We start from the raw sequence: 25,223 nt of genomic DNA, 5'->3' as shown, positions 1-25,223 counted from the left end.
TGGGGAAATCAGGAGAAGGGGACTTTGCTTAAGTGGCAGCTGCATCCTTTACAATTTTTTTTACAGTTTTTAGTTCAGTGTTAACATTATAAAATCACATCAGAAGTGTCAATGGCCCTTTTCAGTTATGTATTCATTTAAAAAGAAATAAAGAAATAAATACACACAAGAGTGCAAATTTTCCGATTGTCACTTGCAACCTCTTCACATTCAATCATCTACATCCATTCACTACTAGAAGGACTTGTACAAGACAGCAGCAGCAGCAATCCTGGAGTTAAGTGAGCTAGCTTGTAGGAAACCACTTTTAAAAAAAGAATTTTTTAAAAAATGATATGTCTTTTTAAAAAACAACCCTCACATCTTTATTAATTGCTAATAAAGCTGCAACTCATTATGAAATGGAGGCAAAATGGTTTAGGTTCAGGAAATGTCTACTTCCTTTGGAAGTCATTCCAGAGATATTTATATTGGGATCCACCAGGGAATGGGCTGCCCAGCACGAAAAGGTACTCGCTGTAGAACAGATGTGGATTGGAGAGGGGGACAGAGATTTCAGAGAAGAGGACTTAACAATAACTCCTCAAAATGTTATTTGAAAAATCAGTGAAAAATTTACCAAAGTAAAAATGATCAATTTAGAATGAGAACCAACATTTTTGTCTTGTTTTTTTTCCTATAAAAATTACATTTTCTGTAAAATACAAGATCCTTTCATTGCAATTGCATCCTGTTAACAAACAGGGCATTTGGCAACATTTTGCCATATAATGCAGCTTTGAGTCCACTGAGTCAATAGCACATTCCACTAATATTGCACTTGGATTTTGGACCAATTTTGAACCCCCAGCATCTTCTACTTCCATCCGTGTTAGAACGAGTTTAGCATTTCTAGCCACTTTTTGCTGTTGATGCTGATACACAAAAACAAACAAACATAAAGCGATAGGCTGGATATATTAAAAATACCTCAGAGATATCAGAGGTCCAAGTTCACTTGAAGAACCCTAACACACCAAGAACGCCAAGAACAATGTGGCATTATGGCAATCAACTCGTCAACAAGACTGTGCAGTAATTGAAAGATCTGCTCCGGGAGATCAAAATGTCATTAGTGGAAATTCTGTGATGAAACTAGGCCAGCAGGATGCTGATGTCTCAGTTCTGCTGCAAAATAAGGTTTTCCAGTTCATCTGCAGAACGCAATAGAAATGCAGCTGATTCTCGGTATCCCGCAACCAGTTGCCGTACTGCATTAATTTCAGTTGGACTCAGTTGAGGTCTGGAGCTGCTACTGCTGGAAGATCCAGAAGTGGTTGCTAACTGTCTTTTCATACTGAGATCAGTTGGACCTGCAATTGACAAATGGAAGCTGGTGAAACATCAGGTGATCCTAATTGTGACTTGCCACTTGCCAGACACATCTCAATAAGAGACCAAATGTACAAGCAAAAAAGAGACAAACATGGCTTATGGTGCAGTTGTGTACATGCGTACTAAGAGACAAATCTGACAAAGGATTGAAGGTAAAAAAAATTGACTGCTAACTTATTCCATAATAAATTTGTTAGTCGTAAAGGTGCGTCAAGACTTTGCTCATTTTGTTGCAGTGGACTAGCATGGCTACTCCTCTGTAAATGGCAATTGGTGACTTGTTTCATTAGTTTATATATTACAGTACTTTATTTAGCTTTTACATGAATACCCAAGCTTACCGTTACAATTCTGTTATCAAAGTGATGATGCTTTGATGTGGTTGTGTACAAAACGGTTTTCTAGTTCCCGAAGTCTCAATGTTTAAACCATAAATAGATGACAACAAAGCAAACATGCATGTGTTCAGGGGGTTTCTTGTCTGGAGGGGGTATTGTCATACCCAAGAACAAACTTAAGTAATGCACCCTACATCCTTGCCACTGCTCTTACTGTTTACATAGCACCAAAGTAAATGGCAGTGTATAGGCAGACACTTGCTCCCCTTCACCCTTAGCCCACACTTACTCACTGTATTCTGAGCCATAGGGCGTATGATGCCACATTTATAAAGGCAATGGGGTCTCAGCCTGACCAGTGCCTATATAGAAGAATGCCTGGAAACACTATGTAAACTATTTTGAGCTTTCCAAAGGCACAGTGGGATATGATGTGAATCATCATAATAACAAAGGCAATGTCAAATAGATAGCATCCAGAGGATTGGTTCAGGGTCCCCAGTTTTATCAAGCAGTAAATTTCTGGGCTACCTCTCCTGGAGTCTTACAAAATAGCCCCACGTGGCTTCTAGTATGGCTGCCTTTGATTTGTGTTTTGAGAATGTAAAGCAGTTTTTATTTTTGCATGGTTTGCATTTATTGTTTTTTATTTTAAAAAATACTCCACTCTCAAATGCAAGTTTTGACACTAAAGTAGAAATATGGGGCACCTGCAAAATCTGTTCTAGGGAGTCTTCCTACCCTTCAGTGCAAATTTTGAGGGTGCACACACAGACAGCATTGGATAGAATCCATAGTAATTTGTCTCTGCCTTACCTTCTTGGTGTTTGTGTGTGTGTATGTGGTCGCTGGCCTTGAGATCGTTTAAGTCAATAATGATGACACTTGCATGGCTCTCAATGGCACTTGAATTTATTTCCTCTTGCTACTTGGTACATGTGTATGTGTGTGCAGGCAGAGAACTTTGTTGTAGCTGGCGGCATGGGATCAAAAATCTGTAGCTCTATCAGCTCCAAAAGTCACCAGCTGCCAGTGTTGATTGCACATTTTTGTGAGTCAGCATTGCTGGCTCTCTCATGCGTACAGAAGTACAGTTTCTTCTAGAGCAGCAAATTAAACCTGATGTTAAAAAATCTTCCCTGTCACATCATTTCCAATGCTCACTGGATATCATTTCTCTAGCCATCAGTGAGGTGACTCAGCCAGTCATTTATTTTGTAACTTGTAACTGACTGTGGTTTATGGATTCATTTAAGTTGCATAGACATCACATATTTTTGGAAGCTAAGTAGTTCTTGTTTTAACTAAATCATTCAAAATGCTACAAGCACTGCGAATCTCCTCCAAGAGCTAGACGTTCATTTATCATATTAGCTGCTGAGTAAATCTGACATTAAATACACTGCTGGACAAATGACTTGCAAGATTTAACATGAGGTAGTTATTGCCTCATAAATTACTCATTGGCAGCATCAATTACTTAGAATTCTAAAATGCAGGTCAGATATACGATACGGCAGCTTATTTCACTGATCAAAGCACTGATGGCTCATGAGTAGCAAAGCCATATGTGAGTTATTTCTGCAATAACCCACCTTAGCTCCTAGGATGGGACACCCAGTTGGATACTTAATAGTCTGTTGGAGACAATAGGCCCTGGTAAATCCAACCATTACCTTTAAGTTGATCATTAATATTATAGACAATAATTTATAACAGCAATAGATAATTTTAAAAAGTACAACGCTGTCTAGACACTGTGATAAGATGTAAAATAACTTTTTGGTTCTGCGAATTAACTGTAGCCAGGATCCAAAGAACCATGAAACTGGATTCATAAACTAGGGTCCATTTACACCTTTCTTTAAAACAAGGGGGGAAAGCGGACCCCTATTTGTTGCATGGAATATTGTTTCTGAAATGGAGAAGTCTTTCCGAAACAGTCTGTGAGCAAGGACTCAGCTTGGAAAGGAAAGAATATTAAAAGGTTTTGCATCCAGAAGCCCCTTGCAGAAGCCTAAGTAGATATTTGTTTAAATTTTTTTGGCTGTGATACAGTTTGGGAGATGAAGACGCCTCCTTCTTATTGAAAAAGATGCATGTTGCTTATGTGTTCTACTTTCAGCTGAAAATGTTAGACAAGCAGGTGTTTGGGTTCACCTCCTGTCAGATGCTTTCAGGATGCTTTGGGAATCACAACCACCACCTTTCACTGTGATTATGGAGAAGAATAGTGGAAGATTCCACTCACTGCATTGCTGTTAATATATTTGCAGGACTGGCCAGGCTAGGAAGAACCGTAATAAAACTGGCACGTTTCTTCCTCTTCTCAGCAGGGGTTGGGTTAAGCCGCTCCTACCACGCCTCCACTTAAAACCACAGTGTCCTGAGCTGCTTTTCATTAAAATTTGCATAGTATATATACTTTGTGTTTTCTTTTTAATCAGTTTCTCAAATAATGGAAATAAGATTTATCTATTACAGTACAGTCAGTAAAGCTGCAAAAATTATTTTTAAACTCTGTTTTATTTTATTTTGAAATCAGCATAATTACCTATAGTTTAAAAATACTAACAGTTACAGTAATCCATATCAAATTACACTGCCACTCATTTGTAATTCTTAGAGATGAATTTTTTTATTAATAAGTGTTGCCTTAGTGTTATAGTTATTTTTACCAGTTGAAACAATGGTCTAATACATTTGTCTTTCTCCATTAGGACTGCAGTGTTAAGTATAATTGATGGGAAGGAAGTTCCATTAAACTAACTCAGGCATCCCCAAACTGCAACCCTCCAGATGTTTTAGCCTACAACTCCCATGATCCCTAGCTAACAGGACCAGTGGTCAGGGATGATGGGAATTGTAGTCCAAAACATCTGGAGGGCCGAAGTTTGGGGGTGCCTGAACTGCTCACTTCTGAATAAACATGTATGAGGATCAGGATGAAATGCAGCAGTCATTCTAATATGTTGCTGCTTCAACTATCAGACTAGCACCTGGGAGACCAGGGTTCAAATCCCCATTCAGCTATGAAGCTCACTGGCTGACCTCAGGCAAGTAACTCTCAGCCTAACTATTTCATAGGGTTGTTGTGGGGATTAAATGAGGAGAGGAAGAACCATGTATGCTACACTGAGCTCTCTGGAGAAAAAGGTGGGCTATAATGCAAATCACCACCACCACCACCAAGGGGATTATAATCACTTATATTTGATCCTGTGCCAATCAGGCCTACGTCTTCATGATGCTCTCTGTGTATGAAGTACAGTATTAATGAAAGCATACAAACAAGCCCTTTAAGGTGGCTGTTCTCTATAAGTGGAACTCCCTGCTCCATGAGTTCCAAAAGAATTGAAACATCTTCTAGGAGCAATGCTTATTCCTTTTCAATTCAATGTGAGTGAGCAGTGCATTCCTTTATGTGCATGCTTATTCTAAATATAGCGAATATCTTTAAGCTAGTACTCTCCATCCTATATTATATAGAAATAGATTTTTTTTCTCTTCGAGAAGGAATGGCTGGTTAAAATCATCTGAAGTAATTTGTGCCCATTAAGACTATATTAGCACAGGAGTACTTAAGTCCACAGATATATTGGATAATTTATAGTCTGTAACAAAAACATGTAATGTTTTTCATCTTAAACACTGCCAGGACTTGGGGGTGGGGGAGAGAGAGATCCATGCATGCAAATATAAATACAGAAATCTGGTAAAAATAATAATAAAACTCACCGCTGGTAGAAGCTTCACTGAGATTTAGCAAACCTCCTCCTAACCCTCTGTAACTATGGTAACTGTAGGTCCCATTTCCATTTATGTACAACACCTCCTGTGTGCTGGAAACAGCTGATGTTGAGTAAGTGACCTGGGTTGGTTCCTGTTTATATGGTTTGTCAGCTGGAGCAGTCTCATCCTGCAAGAACAATGGTTCAGCGGACAGTGTCAAATCACTGCTGCATTTTTCTCCTTGAATGAAGAAGACATTATATTGTTATTCAATAGACTTTCCTTGCACTACTTTGAAAACAGGTTAAAGGAAATGTGAAACAAGCACATACAAGTTTTTTAATTGACACTTTTATCTGTCGGAAAGAAAACCTGAGAACTCTGGCAGGTTATAGATGTCTTGTAGCAGAAATGGTCATTTACGGGTGTAGCTACAGTATAGTCAGCTCTATTCAGCCTCTCAATATCCATAATCTTTGCTCTAAAAAGCAACAGTGGAGAATCTCTGGCTTGTGGGCCTAGTTGAACCCAGCAGGATTCCTAATTTGGCCTGCAAGGCTGTTTTCCATAAGCCCCACCTGCCTGCCCTGTACCTGATGAGTCATATGATATGGCTCTATGTTGAAAGTGGGCTTTGCAGACATTGACCAGTGACACTTGCAAAGTCCTGTACCTTTACCCGTGTGGTTTGATTTCAAACCGAACAGGCAAAGGAAGGTTTGCAGGCACCACCAATCAGCTGATTGTTGGTGCCTGCAAAGCACTGTGCGTTTGTCCGTGCAAACTGATTTCAAAACCACATAGGCAAAGAAAATGCTTCACCTGGTGATGTCAGGTGGCTGACATGGGGTAGACTCACACACAAACACACCCATCAAATTGGCTTGTAGGGATAATTCTGGGGAGGTCATAATTCAGCCCACCAATCCAGTTACCCACTCCTGGTTTATGTTTTGTGTCATGGGAAACTCAGCTGTAAATGCAGATATAAGTGGTAGGCAAAGAAAATATATATTATATTAATTTTGGCTGGAAGAATCCATTGAGATTCTTTTGATAAGCAGAAATTACTTTGGCAGCTAGAGAGTTCATCCCCATGGGTGCTAGGAAGTGGTAGAAAATAACGGTAGAGAAGAGAAGACTCCCTGGAAAAGACCCTGATGTTGGGAAAGATTGAAGGCACTAGGAGAAGGGGACGACAGAGGACAAGATGGTTGGACAGTGTTCTCGAAGCTACCAACATGAGTTTGACCAAACTGCGGGAGGCAGTGGAAGACAGGAGTGCCTGGCATGCTATGGTCCATGGGGTCACGAAGAGTTGGACACGACTAAACAACTAAACAACAACAACAAGGAACTTGAAATGATCTGGCTCTCATGCCCTGTGACACACCAACCTGTTATCAGGGTTCAGTGAATTTGTGAAGGGACTATCTGGACTGGATCACACCTCCTTGCCCCCCACATTCAGGTGTATGTTTTCTGCGCCTGACAAAGGGCAGGAGTTCCCATCTCACTAAGGGCAATTCTCTGCATTCTCCTGCTCCCTCTTCCACATGTTCATTGAATGTGGAAAGGCTCTTTCTAATGCCCATAGAGATGGACCTCATGGTTCCGTATGTCATAAACATAAAGCTGGAGTGAATATAATCCACTATGTCTTGAAAGCTTTGCGCTTTAAGACGTCTTAAGGAGTGTATCTTCCTGTATAAACCCACTCACCAGTTGGTCTTGTTAGCAGGCCTTACTGTCTGTGACATCTTCAAGACAGTTTGGACAGTAGTAGCTCAAAATTGGGCTCTTTCAGCAACCATCCTATATTTTTCTCTTCCCTAAGGAGGTGGGTAACCAACCTCTGATGGTTTTTTGAAAGCAGTGTAAAGGCTTCTGACAAGCTTTTTGTAAACAATAATGGCACCTGTGAGAGGGCCTTTTTCGGTGATTTTCGGTGGTGTCTCCTTAGTTGTAGAATGCAACTAAGTGAGGTGCACCTGTCTCTATCATTATTAGCTTTCAGAAGGATTTAGAAAGCATTCCTGTTTACCTAGATATTTGGTTGCTGAAGTATTGTTTTTGCAACTCACTGCATGTGCTAAATTATATAGTAGTAATAATATACCTTTTTCATATTTTTACAGTAATCTGCAAACAATGCACCTTACATAAGCATTCTTTTTATTGAGATTTCGGTTCCCTGTAAGGGGAAGGCTGATGCCATCTGTTTCTGCTTCCTGAACTAAGACTATGCAGGCAACACATATCAACTATCATTGCCATCATTCAAATTTCTCTTCATACATATATGTATATTTTTACTTTGTTAAAAGGAACTATTTCCTCCCTCATGAAAACAGCATAGCACCACACAAGAGAACAGCTCCTAATGGCATAACAGCTACGCTGATTTCCAGATGTGACCTGAGGCTTTTTTTGAATTTACAGTTTGATATTTTTAATACTATATCTCCATAGTATTTTTTTAAATATTTTGCATACTATATCTTCATAGTAAAATTCCAATACTTACAACTACACCAGCCTTTGTAAGTTCATCATTCTGAGTGTCAGCTGATTATAATAAATTATGTACTTGCAGGTGTGTTAATAAAATAACTTACCTGCCTGAATTTTTGGACTTTCATTGGGAGCATGGCTATGAACTCTCCTTGCACATATGGCTATGGGGCTGTCATTATGAGCTCCTGCACTTAAAAAACTACCACTAAACCACAGGGAGTCATAGAAATGTGGAATAGACAAAATGCGCCATCAAGTCCAACTTCCTGTCTAATATTAACCTTATCAAAGATCACTCACCCTAATTTTTTATACCCTTAATACGTGGCAGGAAGGATATGTGGTAACATTTAAGAGGTCTTCCATCAATTCTCTGGCCGCAGTGAGTGCCTTCAACCATCCTAAGCTAATTGCATCAATAACAGTCTAACCTGCTCTAAAAGATCTAAAGTGATTTATTACATAGTTTAATTTTGAATCTGTTCTATTAACAGCTGAATGAAATCTTTTAGATTCTATTTTAGATTCCAGAATAGACTCCCCAGTCAATATCATTAGAGGAAGTGTGGTGTATTGTTTTGGAAAGTCAAAAAAGAAACACTGTATTTAAGAATTCTAAAGAAAGCACTTCTGGTGCAAGAATTGAACTGGAAGGATGCATTTTTCATGTAGGTGGAGATGCATATCCTCTTCCAGTTCCATTGCATGTTACTAGCTGTGTATGACTGGGACAGGATTGGGGGTATTCTGTTTAGTGTTCCCAGTCTCATTGGACGGGGTCATTTTTTGCACATAAACTAGTAAAAATATCTTGACATAATCTTGCGTTTTTCATTAGTTTTAATTCTTCTGGGCTTGACCTAGTTTAAATTTTATGAGCAATAAACTTAAAAACTCAAATTACGGAATAGTGTTTTGGCATATCATTGTGCCCAAGAATTCCTTTCAATTTCAATAAGGTTATAGAGTTGATGTGATCAGTAGTGATGGGAATTTTTATTTCTAAACAGGGACTAGATGCTGTTTGGCTCTTGTTTTGGTTCATTAAACCCCATTAACACTAAGTGTTCTGAGATCATTATCTGCTCCCAGAATAAAAATGCATTAACCCCAGAGTATCATGAGGCAGTTAAACTGTATAACTCAGTATATTTTGACCCATGTAAAATCTGCCCCACCCCACCCCTTTTTTTTCGAGGAGCCAACATAAATAGAATTCGCTACATACCCTAAGTGACTAGGTGGAATAGTTTTCCAGGCAAAATCACACTTGTTCTGGTTGCAGTGCAAACTTTATCTCAGACAATTAGCCCACTTGTACTCATACGTTTGGAGGTCTAGTGGTTTTGTCTTCTCATTTTCTATCAAACTAGAAGTAGGTAGGGGTGGTGCCATAGTCCTGGCCTCATGGCAGCATACCAGGTCCCCTGCAAACCAGGTCAATCCAATGGCAAGGTTGGGGTGCTGTGAAGTGCATTGGCAGCAACTTTGGATCGCCTCCAAAGGTGTGCCTGCACCATCCTAGTACTGTACATGATAGCAATGCTTATGCCAGGAGGCCAGCCCTAGAATGCCACCCCTCCTCATTGGCTGCTGCTATATCAAGCATAGAATGATTTACTAAGGCATCTTCAAACAGGTGTTAGAATGCATTGTAATGACACCCTGACTATGGATCTCTCTGCCCCAAGGCATGTGGTTAGCACGGGCAGGACTGGCCTACCCATGAGGCAAGATGTGACAACCTCAAGTGGCAGGATCCTATGATTCTATGATCCACAAGGGCAGCAGACTACAATGCAGATCTTTCTCCCCCCGCCCTTGTTTCTGATGTAGATTTTCACTTACCCCTTATTCCCTGACAGGGAAGGGGACACCACTTTGTAGTTTGCCTCAGGTGTCAAAATGTCTTGGGCCAGCCCTGCATGGGCTTCTGGTGTCAAATGAAAATACATTTGTTCATCCAGGCATTAGGGAGCATTGATTAGGTTATCAAAGTTTGCAGAATTTGAGGAGTATTATGCCCAAAAATCTGCATGTGCTGATACTTTTGTCCTAATGATTGTTTTATTTATGGCTTATATTTTTATCTGTTTTATTGTTTTCTTAGTAAACCGTTCGGATTTGTTGGAATGAAGGACACTTTAGAAGTGCAACAAGTGAATAAACAATGCATAATAAAAGAAAAATCTTCATATTCAGTTACCTCCTCTGATTATGAATTATCAGACTCATCATTCATCAGCCGGTCACGTTTGTTGTATGGTTTACGCATAGCTATACGTGACTTAGGTTTGTTGTTGGTTGTAATAAAAAAGCAGAACATCACCCTCTAAAATATTTTGATAGCATTGCAGGTACATTTATTGGCCTTATATTATGAATTTGCAATTGGTTTATGTCTGGGATGCTGAAGTGTTTAATAGCACAATCCTATGCATGTCTACCTGGAAGAAAGTCCCACTGCTTTAAATGACATTTATTTGCAGAAAAGTGTTATAATACTGCAATCCAAATGTGATAAATATTAATACTCCTGCTATCCTTCCAAATGGCTAAGAGTTGGTCTACTTAGAAAAAAACAATGTTGTAACCCACGGCACATGTAAAAATACATATAATAAATTGGATCTAGACTGGTCAGTCTGTAAACAGCTTTTTCTGTTTGTGGAAGTGACTAAGAATGTTCCCTATTGTAGAAAGGAGGGAGGTGATATTCATCCTTTCCCGCTACTTCCCTACACACTACTTCTCATGTTACTCAAGAAGGCCATATTCCTTCAGAACAGAGGGAACTGGGGAAAAATAGTTCCCCAGGCTTTTGGACATGAACAGAACTCCATCAATCACAAGACTGGATCAAACTCATTATGAATTATGTAATTTTGAGGGGAAAGGGATTTAAGATATAGCTTAAAATATCCTGGAACTGTTCTCTTCAGAATAATTGGATTGCTACAATTGCAAAAATACAAATGCATATTTGAGAGTTTTATTCTTAATAATGCTGGACATTATTATTGCTATGTTATAGTTGTCCGCTATGTAAGTTTGTGATTATTTTATGTAATTAACAAAAATTATATAGGCCTACCTGTTTGTAAGAGAACCTCTAAGAGGTTTACAAAAATATAAAACGAAACATTAAAATTCTTGATGGAAACTGTTAAAAGCTGGTATTTATAAACATCAAAAGATCAACATTATAAAATGAACACAAATTTATCTTCATTAACAGTTCATATAATATTTTTATTTATTTATTCTACTTTTTTATATAAACTATGATCAGTGTGAAGGCTGGAGGCAGATCTGATATAAAAAAGAGCTCACAGCATGTTCTTCAGCCATGCTACACATTGGCATTCACAATTAAACTGACAGCTGAGCATGCCAGAAAACAAACATTTTGAAGCCCATCTGCCTTGCTACCACTTCCTGCTCTCTCTGTAGCCGCTATGGAGAACCTCTTATCTCTCCACACAACACATCTTACAAAGTCTGTGATTATTGCTTGCTCAGTCCACTGTGTCCTGGGTTGTGGATCATGAGTCTTTCACTCCCCCACCCACCCACCCATACCTGCTGTCGATCCAAGCGCATTCTTTTCGCAGCATTTCTGCTTTCGCTTTCACAGGCTGAAGCCAGGATACTCTCTGCTACTGCTGAAGTAAGGTGTGAGGGAATAGGCCGTGACTATGAAAGAGAGAGAGGGAGGGAGGGAGGGAGGGAGGGAGAAAGAGAATAATAAGAATTACTAGGACCATCGCCAGGTCAACAACAGTGCTTACAAGCAGCACATAGACTGGAGAGTTGGTTCATTGAAATGTATTTTGTTTCAACAGAAAGTGGAAATGGAGGTTATCAAGATGAAAAATGAAAACTAGTTAGAGACTAAAGCTGCAGTTCAGCCACTGATCCTCAACTACATCCCTCCACCAATATTTTACGTGGGTATTATTAAGCCGGGGTGGTTAACCCCGTTTGGGTGGCCGTCCAGCTCCACTCAACGAAGTTTCCTATTTTCCAAGACCTCACTGATTTTGGCAACAGCCAGGAAAGCGGGGGATTCAAGTAGACACAGTACTGAGGTAGCTGCATATGGCCTTGGGGCCAAAAGAGGTTTAGCCATCCTTGCTCGTAAGGATGCATTTTGAAGAAATACTAGACTATTCCCACGACAGACAAGATCTGGTGTAATATAGTGGATATGAGACTGAGCTATGAATTTGGGAGCCCCTGGTTAAAATTTCACCTCTGCCATGAACTCACCAGGTGGCCTTGGTAAGTTATTCTCTCTTAGCCTCAGCCACCCACCCTCTGAATTATGGGTGGCACAACTACTGACTTACCTTTCAATCTTGTTGTAAGCATTGCAACTAGATGATGAATGGGAAGTGAACACCTGTAAGTGCTATAGAAGCATTGGGTAGGATTCACCTAACCAGTGGCAGAAGCCCTATGCCAGGACTTCCAGTTGCAAAATAGGGCTTTCTTTTCCCCTTCTTCTTCCCTCATATGTACCCTGAAATTGCCTTGGGATGTCTGTGTGTCGTGAGAACCCCCAGAGTGGTGTGTCAGGGAAGGAGAGGTGGTATGTTTTCATCTGGCAAGCTGGAATGCTTGCAACAGACGGAACAACTGGAAGAGCACAATGCTGAATTTGGCCCATTATAGGAACATGTCTGATTTGAGTCTTGTTTCATAATCATATTGGCATTGAAAAGCATGCTGTCCTTTTTACTTGAATGCATATCACAGCATTCTCACACATTCTTTGTATGTATTTTACCTGGTCAGTTGTAATGATGACAACATTATTGTTTAAGCAGTATATAATGTTTATTCACTCACTTGGCTGTGAATTTCCCCATCTTCAAAAAAATTACCCCCACCCCAACAACAAACATTAATGGTGTGCATTAGTACTAGTCATCTTTATTATCATGCCACCATTGACTTGACTGATATACTTGACTGATAATCTACCTAGCCTGCTTTTAATTCTAAAAAAGGATTGATACAATCTACACATTCTCTATTGTTTTATTTTTTATTTTTTGCTCAGTTAGTGACCTTGCAAACAGAAATCTATGTTGAACATACAGGATATAAATTAAGTAAAGAAATACAAAATCAGAATATATATTCTTAGATAAATACTCTTTTTTTGTTTATTCGTCCAATTATATTTGATTTGACAATACTTATGTTTTGTACAGTTGATCTTCAGTCACCCCTAAGCCACCCAGTGAAATGCTCAGTGTAGACCCATTGCCTCACAAATGACACTGTCTTGTATCTGCTACTTGCTCTTCAGGAAAGAGTCAGTTTTCACATTAAAATGTAAATAACTGATCCAAAGGGCACTGAAATGTGTCTGAACTATTCCATTCACTTATGTAGTGTTTAAATTATCTGTTGGACATAAATGATGGCAAATCAATAATCAAAATTACACTTAACTATTGAAACATGATGTAGAAATAATAGCTTTTTTTAAAAAAAAAATAATAATAATAGAAGACCCAATTTGTAACAAGCTGGAGCTATTGGAAGTGTACAATCGCCACTGCATATCAAAGTTTGGGACAGTTTATACTGTAAATAGAGGAAATTGGTTTCACAAATACCATATGTGAGATAAGAACCAGTCCAAATTAAATACTCTTAAGGCCCTTTGAGGTAAGCATGTAGTTAACATACTCATTTAAATTGAAGCTTAATCCTGGCTTCCTGTTTCCGGCGGTGGGAAAGGGCTGACTCCCACACGATCGGACCTCAGTCATGCCGGTAATTCAGGGTTGATATGGGGGTAATTAGCCCTGGCAGACTCCCCAGGGTGGGGGAGGACTGTCTCATAGAGCCACAGACCGTCCAAGATTGTCAGCTTGCATCAAGGTGCAAGTGGCAGGATGCTGGGTCCCAGAGCACGACACGGCTGGCACTCTCCGAAGTCACTCTCATAGCCAGAAATATCTGTTTGATAAAATAATTAGATTTGGACAATAAACAGACATAGTCTGGACTGAAGAAGACTGAGAAAAAAACCTGAAAAACTGCACAGTCCCTGGTGTTTAAGCTCGGACTTCAAAGAGATTCTCATCATGGTGTTTGGATTACGGAGGTGATTGGTATGTTCTTTTTCTTCTTTTTCTCAATACCTACAATTGTTTTTCTATGCCAAGCCTCATTAAGAAACCTAATGTTTTTTTTTGAAAAGTACAGATGGACTTCTATTCATAATTAAGTATTCAATTGCGCAGCTTTACTTAGACTTGAAAGACTTGATAAAGATAAAAAGAAGAAACAAGATGGCGCTTGTTAATATGATGCAACACGAAAAAAATGATAATTCCTCCCTTTTCCGAGGGAAGTGGGAAATACTTGCTAGCTGACTTTATAATGACTTGAGATAACAATTTGGGATAACATACAGTGCATCTGTTTGCAGAATTTCTTCATTATGAGTGAGAGAGAAGGCTAAATGGATGTCTAGTAACCCCCCCTTCTAGGGGGATTGTGTGGTCTTCGGGAAAGCTGATCGATTGCCAAATGACATATCTGTGGAATACAGTTCATTTACATTGCAATATTGCAAACATTATGCTCAACAATTTAACAACTTAACAACATGGAAGTTATTGCGTCATTAAATTTCAAACGACAGACAGTTGATATATATATATATATATATATATATATATATATATATATATATATATATACACACACACACACACACACACACACACACACAGAGAGAGAGAGAGAGAGATAAAGCTGTACTCGATGGATGAAAGTGATTTCTGACATGATTGAGAATCACATAGCCAGGGACGGAGAACTTTAAAGCATTAAGATCGGAATGTGGAAAATAGGAGAACAACAAGAAAAAGGCAGGAACGAAGATATTGGAGATATACTTCAGAGGTCCAGACTATGGGAAGCCCGGGAAAATTAATAATTAGGATTGTAATTTGGTTGGTTTTTTATTTTAGTTTATTGTTTTTAATTGGATTATGATCATGATTTGATGGATATGTTAATTGGCTGTTTTTATTGGAAAATCAATAAAAATGATTTAAAATAATAATAATAATAATAATAAATTGAATCTTAATCCACCTTGGGCTGGATTGTGTGCTAAATCAGGTAAGAAATCTGATGTTGTAGTAGTATTAGTAAGGTAAAGGTAAAGGGACCCCTGACCATTAGGTCCAGTCGTGACCGACTCTGGGGTTGTGGCGCTCATCTCGTGTTATTGGCCGAGGGAGCCGGCGTACAGCTTCCAGGTCATGTGGCCAACATGACAAAGCCAGAGCAGTACACGGAAACGCTGTTTACCTTCCCGCTGTAGCGGTACCTATTTATCTACTTGCACTTTGACGTGCTTTCAAACTGCTAGGTTGGCAAGAGCTGGGACCGAGCAACGGGAGCTCACCCCGTCGCAGGGATTTGGACCGCCGACCTTCTGATCGGCAAGCCCTAGGCTCTGTGGTTTAACCCACAGCGCCACCCGCGTTGTGGTATTAGTAGCTACCCTTTTATTTCTGCTTTAAATTTAAACAGGACATAGGGTTTTTTTGTATTTCAATTTTATTCTATAACTTTGAAATATATATTTTTTAAATTAGAGCAGATGTTTCAGAGAGGGAAAGTCCATGTATTCCCCTGTAAAAATCTATCAATTTTACAGCATCTGTTGAAATGTTGTGCATATAGGGAAACATACAGTTGTACTCTCTACTTCAGTTCATTACTTTCATTTAAAATAAAGATGGTCAATAACAGTTCAGTCTTATATGTTTGACGTGCTTCCAGGTTTGTTTGTGTGGGAGTGTAGATTTGAGCATCCTCATGGCACCCTCCAGCTTCTTACTGTCAATGCCCATAACAAATATCAGCCTTGAGCATTGTAGACTGATACTGGAATCCAGTCTCAAAGAACATAGGACTCTGGTGGCTGATCACAATTTTACTGCGTCTTACTCTCTGATATTACATTATAGTGGCCGCACAGTAAATCGTACGTTGCACCCTTCAAATGATGTCGTTTCATGCTGAGTCCACTAAACAGTATTATTGTTTTCTTAAAACCCAAATAATACTATAAGAAAGCTGATACTTTGATTCATCAAAAGACATCTATTTGCATCACAGGATCATTAAATAATATGCCTAAAATAACTCAGATGAAACAAACAGTTTCATATAGCCAATTTGACAGAATGTCACTCAAGAATCTAAGTAGAATGGCACACATACAAAATTATAAACATGCTGTAAATTGGGTATTTGTTTCAGGGAATTTCCTGCTCCCCCTAAAAAGAATCAATATTGTCTTATGTTGTAGGTTCAGTCTGAGCTTCTAAATCTCTTCATTTGGCAGTGGTAATTACTGCCTAGTAAAAATACTATTGATTTGGGTGTAGGATTTTTTTTATATAAAAGTCTCTCAAATGGCAGTCAGGGAAAATTCTATAAAACATTTTCTTATTTCCAAAGGCATAAGGGAAAATACATAGATACAACTGACCTTAGACTGCAATAAAATAATTACATATAGGGCACCCATTGGTTCATGTGCTGCACATCAGATGCTAGTTTTAATAGTGAAACCTATACAGCATGTGTTACCTCATTTGCTTGAATGTATAAAATCACCAGCAAATTCATACAATACTAAGCATTTCTTTTTCAGTTCTATATGTAAATGTGCTTGTGTCCAAACAGCACCATCAATTCAAAGCATTTTGTCTCCCACATGTATATTTGGGATCTAAACCTCTGAAACCACCAACATGTTCTTCAAAGGAACATTTTGTCCTTAAAATACAGATATTTGGTGATTCTAGTTATGGAATACACAGTGGATCTTCTGTTTTATGCATAACAAGTACAACTTCAAAGGTCTAATAAAATATTTTGTCAATGAAACCAGAATACCTCAAGCAGAACATGAATATACTCACCAACATCTTGTTACAGAATTAAGATTGAAAAAGGATTCTTGAGAATCGAGGCATATTAAAACACTCTCTCATACTGTAAAGCATGCAATGTAAAGTAGCACAATGCGCATGTTTGAGCAACATTCTGCATTACAAACTGAAGAACAGCACTGCACTCTGTTGGATGTCCTGATATTGTTCTAATGTAATAGGCTCTTGTATCCCCAGTAAATATATACAGTAAAATGATATGTCATTTTAAGACTTGCAGCAGCACTGCATTTTGACATCAGTTGTAATGCTTTTCATTCATTCTTGTCTGAGAATAAATGTAGGAAGCAAAATTCCAGTAACTGTTGGCAAAACCAGCCAGGGAATGGAGGGATGGATGAGGCACAATAGGTCATAGCATTAGTTTGATGAAGGACCTATAATGCAAGTTAATTAGAGAATACACGTTTAATTTTCAAAAAGAGAAATTCAGTTTAACACACAATCCACTTTGCTTACAATTCTAATGTTCTCATTCCAGACAGTATTCTACTTATAATAGGTGAAAGGGTGTGTGTGTGTGTGTGTGTGTGTGTGTGTGTGTGTGTGTGTATTTGCCACAGACACCATGTTTAGCACAATTATCTAGGCTCTATATGACTGTACAGCAGCAATAATTGCCCAAGGTTACCATCCAACCAAAAAATGTAGTTACAGAAGGAAACAAACACATTCAGGCCAATTAGTAATCTCTTTCCTGCTGCTGTGCATGTACATAATGTCAAATCCTGTCCCGCTATATTCTTGCCTCAGTGAAATGAGTAGGGTGACTTGTAAAAGTAAAGACATACACAATCTGACAGGGCAAGGGCTGGATAATATGCCAGGTATATCTCTTGAGATTTGTGCTTTAGGATTTCATAATACGTTGATGTGATCTTTTCATGAGACAGATGTTCAGACAAGGCTGGTGGTTTGTAAAGGCAGGGAAGTGTGAAGAGGGGCTTGGCAAGCAGCCATCGTCAACAGATAAATGAATGCAGAATACTGTATGTATGGAGAAGGTTTGTATTGTTAACTGAGTATTCCCAAGGCAAGCCAGAAGTCACATGTTCCTCATAGTTTCATTAAGTTAAATGAGATTTAGGTACAGCCTTGGGTATAAGTGTGTGAGCGCATGCATGTGTTAGGCTGATATCTTATTTTCCCCATTTCAGGAACAGCTCTGTCAAACTGTTGTGTTTCTGTGTGTCTGTTGTTGGTTGAGGAAAGGAAAGATCTACTGAGATGTTTGCCTTTCATGACACAGCAAATAGGACACCTGTAGCTGTACTGAGGCTGTGTTCTTTGTTGACTTCGTGTGAATCTATTTCAAGGTGATAAGCGAGCCCTTACCTCAGAAATTACTTGACTCCTAGTATTGCCTACAGTTTCTATATTATCAATACTAGTTTTTTTTCTTAGCAGAGATTCATTTTTTTCCTTAGCAGGGATGATGGTCATCAGATATGAATGTGTGAACATGGCATTCTTTTTTAGGCAGGAAATTATAGCAGCAACAAAACTTTAAAGATACTTAGAGCAGATGTCACCCAAAAGGCACATTTTTAGTCATTTTCCCCATCAACTGCCTTAATTATTTCCTGTGAGATGGGCAGATACTAATGAGAAAGAAGGCCTTTCGTTAAGAACTCTCTCCCAGATGTCCCCCTGCAGGGAACGAATAATGAGGCTATTATCTGAAGGCCATATCTTATTTACCAGTTCAGAATAAGTTGCAGAATCCCCTCTTTTTTAGTATTACAAAATAATTTCTCCCTGGTGACCTGAAGATTTCAGGATCGTTCTTTGATAGAGAATGTTTGAACTCTAGGCTGCTTTTTGAAAGGTGCTTTTGAAGAAAGAGTGAAAGGTTTAAGTTGCATTATTTGTTTTTGATTCTGTTCCTGAGACAGAACAGGAACAGATGAACACATTTTCTTTCTCAGAGCAACCATATATTTGTCACCAATATCTGAATGGATATGGTAGCTAGATATTTCAGGCACAGAAACTGCTATTCCTTAATAACTATTAGAAGAATGATAAATAAAACTCTGCTAGGAATCTTTGACCAAAATAGTCTGATCAATATGTTAATGTAGGTTGCCTCTTCTTAAAAAGAAAAAAAAGTATAAAACTCAGAAGTAAATACACCTTCCAAGACTGCAAGAACCAGGCCTTTGTCTAATTAAACAATGTATGGCCTTTTAAACTGGGGCAGGGGTATTGTTTTTGTTTGTTATAGTTCTTTGTGTTTTTATATTATAAACTGCCCTGTGATCTTTGGATGGATGGTATAGAAATTTAATTAATTAATTAATTATAATTATAATAATGACAAAGCCATGCACACTATGGCCAGTACTAGCCCCAATATTTGGTCCATTATGGAACCTGCTACTGATATTTCTGCTTACCAAAGGAGTGGCTAACCCCCAGTTTGGGGCACTGATCTATTCCCCAAACAACTTGGCAGAAGCAACACTAAGTATAAAAGTAAAGACAGTAGAGCCCAGTGCACTAATGGGGGTGCAAGTTGCCCCCTGCCAGGTCATTAGATTAATAGTTTGCTGAACAGTGAGGGAACTTCAAGTCCTTTCATCTCAGCCAACCTTCTTGGGTCAGCTGAGGAAGGTGGGCTCTGTGTGACAGCCTGTGAATGCATGTGCACATGCAGAAGTGTGCATGAGAGGTTGTGGGGTTGCCACATCTACCACTGGTCTGCAGCTCTGGAAGAGTTGGTCAAGGGAGAACATGGCCCTCAGGGCAAAACAGGCTAGCCATCCCTGGTCTACCATGATGATCTGAAACCTGTGCTTTGAAAAATGCCTCTACAGAAGTTTGTTTCATTTCTTCAGATAGTTTTCGCATCATTTTCATTGTGATCCTGATGGTGTCATTCAAATTAAAAGCAGTATTATAACCTGTTGCTGTGTTATATACATTGACACCCAAAGAAGTTGCTTCAGAATTTATATTATTTTATCCCTACTGTATTTCATAAACTAAACGAAAAATGTATATTTTTCCACTACACTTGCTATACATGATATGGTTTGAGGTAGATCAGAGCAATACACACCTTCCACTAATTAATATATTTACATCTTCCAGAGCGTCTAGTCATGGTGGTTGTTCCATAACTACACCTGAAATGCTACATGTCCTATAAACAATTTTAATTGTTCTGACATTTTTAGAAAGATTTATCAACTGAATCATGTGAAAAGTTGAATTTATGCCCAGACCTTCTAGAAATTTCACTGTAACACCTTACCACCATAATGATACCGGTACAGTGATACAGTCACCATTCCTACATTTTAAGTAATATTAAATAAGCAGTCAGTTAAACAACTTTGCTCCTTGTATTCTAATTACCTTTCAGTTATGTCATTACAGTGAAACAAATTTAAATTACAATCTAGATAGCATCAGGCATTTCAAAATGATATGTTTTACAAGCATGGAGGCCATTTAATTCTTTATTCCTTCATATTGACATATATTAATCATCAGGATTAGAGAGAAGCTTTGGCTGATGAAATATAATAGCAAGTGAAAAGAAATGCTATTCCCGTTTGTCTTTGCAGCACTGCCAAATCTATCAAATTGAAACTGACCTATGCAGAGGGTTTGTGTAATGCCCTTCAAATAATAAGCCCCTCAAGCAAACCACCAAAAAGTCTTTATGAAACCTAGAGAGGCCATGGAGGCCATGTTCACATATCATGCCAAGACATAAACTTTCACAGCACGGAGGAGAGTAGCAAAGGTACCCAATCAGCTTATAAACCATGGTATAGGGCTTACTGAACATGGTCTCTCTGTCCTGACACCAAATGCCTCAGGATGCAGCGAATGTGTGTTCAAACCAGGTGAATGTCTGCCCATCTTCATCTTTCAAACTGGAAGTGATCATTCACATTCTATTCCACTAGTCTATCTTAAGGAAAAGGGACCCAGGTGGCACTGTGGGTTAAACCACAGAGTCTAGGGCTTGCTAATCAGAAGGTCGGCTGTTCAAATCCCTGCAATGGGGTGAGCTCCCGTTGCTCAATCCCAGCTCCTGCCCACCTAGCAGTTCGAAAGCACATCAAAGTGCAAGTAGATAAATAGGGACCGCTCTGGCGGGAAGGTAAATGGTGTTTCCGTGCACTGCTCTGGTTCGCCAGAAGCAGCTTTGTCATGCTGGCCACATGACCTGGAAGCTGTCTGCAGACAAATGCCGGCTCCCTCGGCCTATAGAGCGAGATAAGCGCCGCAACCCCAGACTCGGACACAACTGGACCTGATGGTCAGGGGCACCTTTACCTTTACTATCTTAAGGGAAGGACCATATTTCAAAGCATCTTGCATACAGAAGGTGCCAAATTCAATCCCTACCATCTCAGGTTAAAAGAACTTCAGACAATATGATCATCAAAAACCTCTGTGAAGCGTCATGGAGAGCCACTGCCAATCAGAGTAGATGATTCTGAGCTAGATAAACCAAAGGTCTAACTCTGGTTTCTCATACAGTCACCACTGTTGAGAATCTGGTCTTTCAGTCTCAATGCTAACTGTTACTGTTATGCAATAAGGTTGCTGAAATAAGGAACGTAAGACAGGGAGGTGTACACTCTGCCCAGGAGAAGACTTTGCTTGCTTTCACTCAACCATGGCAACAGCCTTTGGACACAGCTACTTCCACATGCATGAGGGAAGGAGATTAGTCCTGGGTTTTCATGGCCAACAGCAGACCTGAAAAACTTGCTACCCCTACATGCTTTTTATTTGGACAGTTATGTAGAGGTATAAAAAACCACAGGCCTTTTTGAGATCATTCAAGTTTGTAATTGTTCAGTGATGTGTACATGTGTATGAAATTTGGTCATATAAGACAGGAAAAATATTACTTCTTTGTAAATATATATATATATATATGGTATTACACTCCATCTGTACCGATATCAGAGCAGTGTACAAAGTCATGAGATAAAATTCATCAAAGTTACCAAGATCAGACAGTCGCACAAAGACTTTTCATTTTATAAATAACTTAATTCAAACAAAACAAATGTAAAACTACACTATTTACTAGACTTCAATAATATATTGCCCATCAAATATTTCAAAACACAATATAACTCAACAATCAGATTTTCACATCCGATATTTTTTTCATGGTCTCTGCTCCCTTTCAATCTATAGTTCCCTGTTCATGAGCTGACTTGACTTGTATCAATTGTACAAATATGACTTCCTGCATTTTCACTTTTGCCCTAAGCTAGTGATTTCAGCAGATGTGGCAATTTGTTTTGAACACAGTCATTTAAGATTCTGGAACAATGAATGGACATAAGAAGGAAGGAAGGAAAGGAGGAAGGAAGGAAAGAAGGAAGGAAGGAGCGACAAAATATAGACTGATTTGATTGCTTTTATATAAAATACGTTTTTTGGATGTATTTCTTAAAATGATATTTAAAAGGTATATGATGTTTGAAAGTTATGAAAGGAAGGGTCTGAGGTTTGTTTTAGGACTTTTTATGGAAATGCTGAGATAATTTTCAAAGGGGCACTTCTTTTCTACTATAATGGGAAAGGATGCATGTGGTGTGGTATTTTAACATTTAGTTTGATCATGGCAGCCAAAAAATGGGGTTTTTTTGTTTTGTTTCTCACTTTCTTTGAAAAATTAGAAAAGTTAAAAAAGCTCCCCATGATATTAATGTTGCAATTAATAAATGATCCCTAAAAATCTAAATGCTATAAAGCAAAAGTTTATTTTAGTAAATTTATATCCTGCTTTTCCTCCCAGGGTGACAAACAATGAGTAATTTTAAACAATTTTGAAATGCTGAATGCGTGATAATTTGTTCATAAGTGTTTTTCCATAGTCTTTTTCTATAGTCTTACATTGGTTAGGTTACATTGATTTGGTAAAATGCCAAATGTATGTGTAACTGTAGCATTAGCACCATTAAAAGCAGTTTTCCTGTCTCTGACAAATGTTGTGGTAATTATGACAACAGGGCAACAATTAACACGCCCATTCCAAAATATAGAAAGATTCCCTTGCTATATTGACTCACCCACCACTAAGGGCTGGACCAATGATTCTCACTGCTGCATCATGAAATATGTGCCGATCCCTGACCACATGATCAGAACTGTCAGCTTGGACTGTGTATATCATATGCTTGGGAGGAAGGCCTAGATTGAATCCCATTCCACCCTAAAGATAACCAGTAGGTAGCCATGCATACACATGGCATGTCCAGTTTCACGTATGCATCCCACTAATACCAATGTGTACCTGTAAATTCAGGCCACTATATCATCTCTATAGGAGTCAGAATGATGACCCCCCCCCAAAAAAAAATAAAATAAACAAGCCTTATTTCTTTTTTTGCTTGTTCCTTTACATCTTGAGGAGCTCTTCATTTTTTTAAAATGAATTTCTATTTGAAATAACTGCAAACTGCATTTTTGGATTTCAAATGCACTGGAGAAAGGGAGGGGGGATCCAGGTAATATGAAAGGAGGGAGAATAACCTCTGACCTGACATTACCAAAAAATACAAATAAAAAGAGACACTAAGATGAAAACAAAATAGTGTCATGGATTTACATATGGGTTTTTTTGATGGAAACTAGGGCTGGGGTTTGTTTTTTTTAGATCAAAACTCACCATCTCAAAACCACTCCTTTTCATCCGCCTGCAGGACTTGAGGTAAGTACGTATACGCTTTCTGGCACGCTCTTGGTACTCAGGGAATTGTCGCCTGCATGAGTCAATGATAGCCTGGATCTTTTCTTTGGGCTGCTTAGAGATTGGGACCATTCGGTCCAAGTTTTCATCTACAAACAGCCTGACAAACATCTGTTGGCAAGAGGGAGACAGAGGAGAAGGATTTGGAGGGGTGGTGCTCTCTTCTCTTTCTAAGCTTCCTAGCTCAGTTAAAGAGAGGAAGACATTTTCTTTATTTCTTTATTTTTTTTATTAATTTACACAGTGAAGAGCTTTGTAATGGAAAGTCAGAAATGCTAAGCAAGCAAGGATTTTGTTTTAGGATTGACAAAAAAGACAAGAAAAGATTAGGCTGTAGTGTATAGAAATTGTGAGGGAAATAAAACAGATTGTGAAAATAGGCAGCGTTTTCATGTCTGTTATTAACAATGCACTAGGATGCCTACATTGTTATACTGAACTGTGTCTCTTACTCTTCCCCTGCTGTGAGCAATTTTTGCGTACGTTGTCATGCAAAATTATACAAATCTGGAAAATAATAGAAAATAGCTGGCCGCTGGAATACACTCCTGGAACTACACTGCAGCCCCCTAGCCCCCACTGCTGCTGTCCACTGAGCAAACGTGCACACACACACAAAACACACAACTGAGGTAAATATACGTTAAACCTCTAAATCTGGTGAACTGGTATCTGTTTCCAAGTGTTTTAATGTGTGCGGAGGGAGGGAGGTTCCCCTTCTATGAAATAAAGTTAGTGTACCTCTTTTACTGCCACATATACCCATAATAAATGCCTCAGATAAGAACATAAAATTCTGAAGGGCATAGAGCTCCATGTAACTCACATTAAAGGCTTTCAGACGCTCAGCTTCTACGCCATCTGACTCATTGGCCTTCTCAGCATCTTCGTGTTCATCATGATCATCCTCGTCCTCTTCTCCACGGTTCAGGGAGAGGTCTTCTGCACCTCTGTCCATGCTTTCATTCTTGCCAGAATCATAACTTGAATAGCTATGGGCAGGTGACTAGGAACAAAGGGAGCCATTTTGTAAAACGGGTCTGAGGAAATCACCTGCTTCAACCTCAACAAATCCTTGCCTTCTCTACATACTAACAGATTCCCCAAATGGATTTTTTTTGAATAGAAATTGTGTTCAAGAACTCTTTGTATAGGGCTTTAGAGTAAGGCAGCATGTAATTGTACAGTTCATGAGTAATGAATTTTTTTTAAAAAAAACAACAACCCACAATTTAGCCATAACAAGAGAGATATGATCCAATTGACAGGGTGATTAATTTGGACTTGTTAAGAACTAAGTTTAATATTCCAGTTCTGCCATGGAATCAGAGTTCAGCCTAAGGTAAAACAGTATTTGGGAATTCTTCTTATAGCCAGTTGCTCTTATTGTTGTTTTCTGGATTTACCTTCAAAATATATTCAAAATTTATACATGCCTGTGCTCTTCATAACTGGCATGATACACCTGTGTTTCATGTTCATGAAAAGGGTCCTTATTACAATACATACTGTAAAAATGGC

General features: G+C 38.8%; 1 protein-coding gene across 2 annotated transcripts in view; it reads right to left on the bottom strand.

Annotated features, from left to right (window-relative positions):
* Positions 1–292: 292 nt before the first annotated feature.
* Positions 293–25,223, bottom strand: part of NOL4 (nucleolar protein 4) — a 128,133-nt gene continuing 103,202 nt past the window's right edge. Inside the window, exons 7-11 of one of the 2 annotated variants that reach the window (XM_060277847.1) lie at positions 24,529–24,708; positions 23,622–23,813; positions 11,544–11,657; positions 5,451–5,631; positions 293–1,352 (exon numbers count right to left, since the gene is read on the bottom strand). In XM_060277847.1, coding sequence (XP_060133830.1) covers positions 1,159–1,352; positions 5,451–5,631; positions 11,544–11,657; positions 23,622–23,813; positions 24,529–24,708 — 861 coding nt within the window. In that variant the 3' untranslated portion in view covers positions 293–1,158. The remainder of the gene's footprint in view (positions 1,353–5,450; positions 5,632–11,543; positions 11,658–23,621; positions 23,814–24,528; positions 24,709–25,223) is intronic. The other variant, XM_060277846.1, reaches the window with a different exon arrangement.

Source organism: Zootoca vivipara, chromosome 8 (genome assembly GCF_963506605.1).
Source record: "Zootoca vivipara chromosome 8, rZooViv1.1, whole genome shotgun sequence".
NCBI classification, from domain to species: domain Eukaryota; kingdom Metazoa; phylum Chordata; class Lepidosauria; order Squamata; family Lacertidae; genus Zootoca; species Zootoca vivipara.
The sequence above is the reverse complement of the archived record's forward strand: the minus strand, read 5'-3'. Positions and strand labels throughout refer to the sequence as shown.